This window comes from Cebus imitator, unplaced genomic scaffold (assembly GCF_001604975.1).
Source record: "Cebus imitator isolate Cc_AM_T3 unplaced genomic scaffold, Cebus_imitator-1.0 Scaffold20, whole genome shotgun sequence".
NCBI lineage: Eukaryota > Metazoa > Chordata > Mammalia > Primates > Cebidae > Cebus > Cebus imitator.
In genome coordinates, this window is record NW_016107335.1 from 3,679,742 (window position 1) to 3,686,619 (window position 6,878).

At 60.4% G+C, this 6,878-nt stretch overlaps 1 protein-coding gene across 1 annotated transcript; it reads right to left on the minus strand.

Moving 5' to 3' along the window:
- Positions 1 to 377: 377 nt before the first annotated feature.
- Positions 378 to 5,456, minus strand: EN2 (engrailed homeobox 2). Its single transcript, XM_017519720.2, has 2 exons — positions 4,350 to 5,456; positions 378 to 1,065 (listed from the first exon to the last, which is right to left on the minus strand). Exons 1-2 carry the CDS (start codon positions 5,050 to 5,052, stop codon positions 749 to 751), a joined length of 1,020 nt encoding a protein of 339 aa, XP_017375209.1. The 5' UTR covers positions 5,053 to 5,456; the 3' UTR covers positions 378 to 748.
- Positions 5,457 to 6,878: the final 1,422 nt, after the last annotated feature.

Sequence of the window (6,878 nt, forward strand, 5' to 3'; positions counted from 1 at the left end):
GGGAGGAGCAGGAAGGAGGAGGAGGAGGTGGGAGGAGCAGGAAGGAGGAGGAGGAGAGGGAGAGGGATGGCAGGGGGGTGAGGAGAGGGAGCTGGGTGAGGCTTCGGGCCCGGGCAGCTGCTGGTGAGCATGGAGCCAACTTCCCAGGGCAGGCCTGGGATATGCTGGGTGGCGTCCCAGGGCCAAACCCCAGAACTGGCCCAAGGACCCTGAAGTCCCCTCTCCCTCGCCAGATCCCCTAAGCTCCCCAAGGCCTTGAGGTGTGGCCCCTCCTGCTGTCCTCACCAAGCCAACACAAACAAAGTGGCAGAAGTCATAGACCAAATAGGAGCTATTTATTCGGTTCACAGTCATGTGAAATGCAGCAATAAAAAATCTTTGGACTTCAGCAAGTTGTTTTAATTTTTTTTCTTTTGAAATAATAAAAAAGTGTCCAATGTCATATAATGGAGCTTAGGGGATTAAAAAAAGATGAAACCCTAAGCAGCCCCCTTCGCAAAAAAGAAAAAAAAAAACCATAAAATTAGCATAATCTCATAAACACAAAAAACTCAAAAAATATTTTATAGTCAGATATTTTGGATTTTATAACGCCTGTAAATTATATATACATAGAATATTGCAGAACCTTAGCGAACACACGATATTTTCACTGTTAATGCTGGTAGAATCTTTATACACTGGCCCTTTGTGATTTTCAATTATTGCATTGTTTCGCGCGGACTGAGACCTGGCCTCCACCCTCGCCCTACTCGCTGTCCGACTTGCCCTCCTTGGCCGTGGTGGAGTGATTGTACAGGCCCTGTGCCATGAGGTGCACGGCCAGCGTGTTCTTGTTGCCCGTGGCCTTCTTGATCTTGGCGCGCTTGTTCTGGAACCAGATCTTGATCTGGGACTCGTTGAGGCTGAGCTCCTGCGCCAGGCTCTGGCGCCGCTGCTCCGTCAGGTACCTGTTGGTCTGAAACTCAGCCTTGAGCCTCTGCAGCTGCTCGGCGGTGAAGGCCGTGCGCGGCCGCTTGTCCTCTTTGTTCGGGTTCTTCTTCTTTGGTTTTCGAGACCTGGGACCTGGGTAGGTGTGGTGGGCAGAGAGAAGCCAGGTTACCTAGAGGTGTGCCACCCAATAGGCACCGGGAAGGAGGCAGGGACCCCGAGAGGAGAAGTGACTCGTCCAAGGCCACTCAAGGCTGAATGGCCAGATGTGGAGCTGCACTTGGGACTGGGCATGGCCTCATGTTGACTCCACCATCTGGTGAGGGAGGAGTGGGTGTGGGGTACCTGGGGCTGTGGGGCAGGCCTAGTAGACAGGTTGATCACAAACCAGGGGTCTTTAGACAAAAGTAAAACTCCCAGGTTTAAGCAAAGCCCCCCAAACTTTCTTTCTGTGCTGGTTTTTCCTAGCCCTTTCTGAGGCTCTATTCAGGAACAGGGATGGGGGTAGGTGCTGGGAGAGAGGTGAGGGGAAAAGACCGATGAAGACTGCAGGGCAGTCACGGAAGCAGTGGGTTCCCTGGGGGCTGTGCTGGGGACCCTCATGGGGATACCCCACAGGGTGCCAAGGGCTGTGGGAATCAGGGCAGGTGGGCCCTGAGGACAGGAGGGGCTCCGAGTGTCTGCCTCCACCCAAGCTCCTATATGACTCCCAGCCCAGCGCTCTGTGGGCCAAGTTCACTCCTGTAAGGATGAGGCGGGCATGCACTTCCCTCCTGGGTGGGGAGGAGCACCAAGCTACTGGGGAGTCCTTCTTCACCCACTGGAAATCTCCCAGGTTTCCTGTCCAGAAGAGGGGATCTGGGTCTGGAAGGGTACTGACAATGGAGACCTGCACCTCCTTTTCCCCAGACGAGGGGCTGCTTCACTGCGGGCAGCAGAGTGGTCCAGCTGACCTTGCCAGGTCCACACTTCTGACACTACCCCCTGATTCAGACCCTGTCCTGGCCTCCTCGCTGTGGACCTGCCCGTGTTTGGGGCAGGATCGCTCTAAGGCTCCTAGAACCTGCTATCCACGGGGAAAGGGCAGAGGGAGGAGAGCAGAAGGAGGGACATATAATCAGTTTCTTTTTGGTGTTAAGAGGCTCAACCCCTTGGCATTCCCCATGAGGGAAGAGGTGGGCAAAGCCACTGGTGACAGGCAGTGGTGGCCTCGCCTCTGGGTTTCAATTTGTGAGGTGTGTGAATCAGCTTTAAGGAACATCTGGCCCCAGCTTCATCAGAGGTCCCTGCCACTGGAGGCCAGAGAAGGCTGGACCCTACAACCTTCAGGGCCAGAGAACTGCCAGGCACCCTGGGCAGCAGAGGACTGTGGATCACATTGCAGGCCCTGCGACTGCACCTGGCCAGGTCAAGAGAGTGGACGAGGGTGCTGCGGCTGTGCCCAGCAAGAGGCCCAGGGTGAATGCCAAGCACTCCCTCCCCGGCAACTGAGACTGGAGCTCTCTCCAGGAAACCAGCCTGGAGAAACAGAGTCTGTGGGCATCACCAAGGGGGCAACAAGGGCAGCTTATAAAGCAACCCACAGGCAGGCTCACCATTCGAGAGGGCACACACCCTACACTTGGGCACCCACCCCACGTGCACACTCAGGGACTGTCTTATACCCAGGGCTCCACATCAGTGGGCCTGGCTTTGGTGGGGGTAGGTGCAGATTTAGGCATGGGGGTTGGCCCTCTGGACCCGTGATGGGGGATGGGGCACAAGGCTCCAGGGGAGGCCCGGGCAAGACCAGCCCCAGCCTCTTGCTCCCAGAGCCCATCTCTGTCTCCATCTCCACTCCCTTCCCCAGAGAAGTTCGCGCCCTACCCCCAAACTCCTCTGGTCCTGGGGCTCTTGTTAATGCACCCATGAATCAGCCCTCAAAAAGATACCATTTTATGGAAAGAAATCTCCCTAAAATCAGAATTTTTAGTTCCCCCTTTTTTCTTGATTTTCTTTCAAAAGACAAATACTTAGGAGTCTCAGAAACAGAATCAAACCTCCCCAAGAAAACTCTCTCCGTCTCCGCCGCTTCTTTCGGAGACGCCAAATAAGAAAAATGTTATCTTGCAGGGATATGTTAAAGCCCATGAAGATCGGAGACTTGGGCTGGGCTAGGCCAGGCGGAGGGTGAGCCCAGCTCCGGGCAGTGGAGGCTGGAGCAGAACTCCAGCGTCGCCTCACAAAGCCCGGCCGAGGCTCCTCGCCCGGCATTGTGAGCCTGTATGTTAATTAAATATTAACAAAGGAGGAAGAAGAGAACAATGGAGCAAATTTCAGTTCTAGCTGGAGAAATCTGAATTCCATCAGAAATACACGCGTATTTCTTCAGGAAGACGGAGGAAGGGTGGCTCACTCCTGCTGTGATCTGGGCAAATGACCCCCGCAAAATAGTTGAAGGTTTGGGGGTAGCCGGGATCAGCTGCTAGCTCCAGGTCAAACAGCCCACTCCTAATGGCGGTTCCCAGCTGCAGATCCGCATGGAAAGCAGTTGATGATTTCTACAAGCACATGGACTTAGTTTTTTAAAATCCCAGATCTATGAAAAAACACACCCAGCATCTCTGCACGGCCCCTGCGAACGCTGCCTCTTTCCTATCGGCAGCCCCCAGGAAACCTTGCCAGAAGGTCCTTTCTACTGGGGAAGGCAGGTACGGGGAGGGACGCCCGCCTCCCTTGTCCTCGCTGTGTGCAGGAAGGGGGCTGAGCCCCACCGCTGCAGGCTGGCAAACAAAGTGGAGCCCAAGGAAAAGGGCGCCTTTATTTTCACCCTTCCCTGTGCGCGTCCTCCTCCGTCCCACCCGCCAGCGCAGGCCGGAGGAGCAGAAGGCAGAGCGGCAATGGGCCTCGCCTTTTCTTCCCCGACCACAGCCGGGATAACGGGATGTTAGTACAAGTCTGGGGTGGGTTGGGGCGGGGGTCCGGGCTGGTCTGAGTTAAAAGATCGCAGGGAAGAGGCTAAGAGTGCGCATTTCTGGCCCATCTTCCAGTCACTCCGTTCCCCGCACCCCCACCCCACAAAACACCAAAAACCCAGAAAACTACGGTGGAGGACGTGGGCTACGGGCTGCGAAGAGATGCCCCAAGGCCAGGTGGAAGAGAGAGAGAGGGGGGACGGGGGGGGGGAAGAGAGAGAGAGAGAGGAGGTCCTGCTGTCCTAAGAAGTCTGTACCCCCTAGCGAATCAGTCCTGCCGCTCGATGGACTCCTGGCCGCTGCCCCGGCCAACGTCAGCTTCACACATATGGTGTGAGTCTTTGTGCGAGTGTGCGGAGGAGGTTCGAGACGTTTTCCTCCCGCTAAGTTCCCGCGCCAGCACCGCCCCCCAGCTCCACGGACCTCCCTGCAGCGAGCCGGGATGCCTGGTCCCCGCGGGCTCACCTGAAGAAGGCCGGTCAGAGTAGCGCGTACAGTAGACCCAGGCCGGCCAGAGCATGGGCTGCGCACCCAGGGTGGCGCCGGCTTGCGAGCTGTCCGAGTCCGAGCTCACCGACAGGTCGCCGCCGCCCAAGCCGCGGGCCTTGAGCGCCCCGTCCAGGGGGCCGCCAGGGTCGCCGCCTTTCTTGGCGCCACCAAGCAGCGACAGTGTCTTGGAGCCGCCTTCCCCGTCCCCCGGAGAGTCGCTGCCGGCGGCGGGTAGCTGCCCGCCAGCCCCGGGCGCACACGACGGGTTCTGCCGGGGCTCTCGGGAGCCGGACCCCAAGAGCTGCTCGGAGCCGCCCGTGCCACCGCCTCCCTCCGCACCGCTCGCGCTGCCTTCGCCGCCGGCTCCGCCGCCCCTTCCTCCTCCCGCGCCCGCACAGCAGGTCCCCGCGTCCTTGCGCCGGCCGAACTCGGGCCGCAGGATGTTGTCGATGAAGAAGTTGGTGATGCGGTGCGGGTGCTGGTGGTTGCCGGGCGCCTGCAGGACCGCGGGCAGCATCAGAGGTCGCCGGTGCCCGGTGTCCGCTTCGCCCGGACTGCTGCTGCCGCCGCCGCCGCCGCCGCCGCCGCCCGAGCCACCGCCGGGGCTGGATTCCAGCTGCCGCTGTCCCTCCACCGCCGCGGCCGACGCTTCACCGGGCTTGGGGTCATTTTCCTCCATGCTGTTCACAGTAAATCCCAGACTGGTGCTCCGGGGACGCCCTTCCAAATCAGTCTTCGGCCCTCCCGCGGCGCACTCGGGGACCCCCGCGCCCCCACCCCGCCGAGTCTTCCGAGGGCGTGCGCGGCGGCCACGGCCAGGGCTGGGGTCCTAGAAGTCGCCGGCCGTGCTCGGCGCGGAGCCACGTTTGAATCCACGAACCGGGTTAGAAACACCACGAGCCGCCCCGCTCGCCCAGACGCCGGGAGATTCGGCAGAGCCAAGTCCTCGACTTCGCAGCGCGGCCGGGCTCTAGACAGTCACGAGAGTCCGGCGGGGACGCGGGCCGCCTCCCGGGCTCCGCGCTCCTCCAGGCGTCCAGCCGTCTCTGGCTCCGGCGCTGCAGCCTGGGCCGCCTGGGGCGAGAGCTGCGCGCATGCAGGCAGCGTGCTCTCCCGCGCTCACGCCTGCCGGTGCCGGCTTCGGCCGCCGCCGCCGCCCGGACGTCCCCGCCCGCGCGCCCCAGCCGGCCCTCGAGGGTGCGGGGCGCCCGCGGTCAGAGCGCCTGCTGCCGCCCGCACGCACATGGAGGCCCCCTCCGCGCGGCCGCCGCCCCGCTGCGGACCGGGGCGCCCCACCGGCGTGCGGCCGCGCCCCCGCCGAGCCCCGCGGAGCCCCGCGGCCCGAGTCGCATGGGTGAGGGACGCGAGGCCAGGGCCCGGCCGGGCCGGGCTGGGCCGCCCGCGCTCCCCGGCCTTCTGCCGCCCTCGCCGCCTCCGCTGCCGCTCGGGCTCGGAAATTTCCAGGCCACTCCGCGCAACCTGAGACACTTTCACTCTGGATTTTTGTTCTTATTTTTAACAGAGCCCCCTCGAGTGACGTCGCAGGCCGGTCTCCTGGACACGTGCCTCGGGCCAATGGCCGCGGCGCCTCGCGCCCACGTGACGCTGCGGCCGCCGCTGGGTGACAGGAGCTGCCCGCCGCCCCTCCCCCCCTTAAAGCGGCCGTGTCCCTCGCTCGGGGTGCGGGAGCCCGGGAACCCGGCGAGGCCCGGGATCGCGTCTCCTGTGCTCGCCCGCGCTTTCCCTGTCGCTCCGCAGTTCAGGGCTCTGAGCCACCCTGCGACGGCCCCGCCAGGTCATCCCGAGGCGCGTAGGTGGACACGCACAGGAAGGTCGCTATTTTTAACATTTCCATATTGTTTACCGTGGGGTGAAATCCCACAATTCCTTGCACAAAATGCATAAATAATATTAAATGAGCTGCCGAGATACAAAGGGACTTTTGTGGTCCGCTTTCCTTGCTGGTGGAGAGGATAGTGTCACTCTTATTTGACTCCGTAACCCGGCATCTTCCTGTCTTAAACGCAGAGCTGGCGCGCAGGACGCTCCTCCTGCAGACACTTATTGTAAGTGTGCATGTGTGTGCGTGTGCGTGTGCGTGTGCAGGGAGGCGCGTGCAGACGGCCGCATTACACCCGGGGACAGCGACCCTCATGAAACATGCATAGCGATCCGGAAGAGCCGGGAAATGCAGCGTGCCGCTAGGTTTGAGAAGGGAGAAATCCGGGAGCCTCGGAGGTTCTAAAGGAATCCTTTTTGAGAAGGAAAGGAGGGGTGGCGGTTCAGCGAAGCCTTCAAAACCAAATCGCCCGCCCCCCTCCAACTTCTCTGCACTGACTGAGGAGCTCCCAGACTGGTCATCTCATTTTCTTTATTTTAAAATCCTTTAAACTAGTTTTGCAGAGCAGGGCCAATTTGAAAGGAGAATTAGGAATCCAGTGGCACAGGTGGGAGCTCCAATTGGTTTCTCCCTCCTCTCTCTTCATAGATCTTTCTAGACTTTCC

What these genes read in the sequence shown, in the direction of transcription:
- EN2 (XM_017519720.2), bottom strand. Translation starts at nt 5,052, where the DNA reads ATGGAGGAAAATGACCCCAAGCCCGGTGAAGCGTCGGCCGCGGCGGTG. An exon ending in CTCTGACCGGCCTTCTTCAG is followed by an intron (nt 1,066 to 4,349) that starts GTGAGCCCGCGG and finishes ACACCTACCCAG; the next exon opens with GTCCCAGGTCTCGAAAACCA.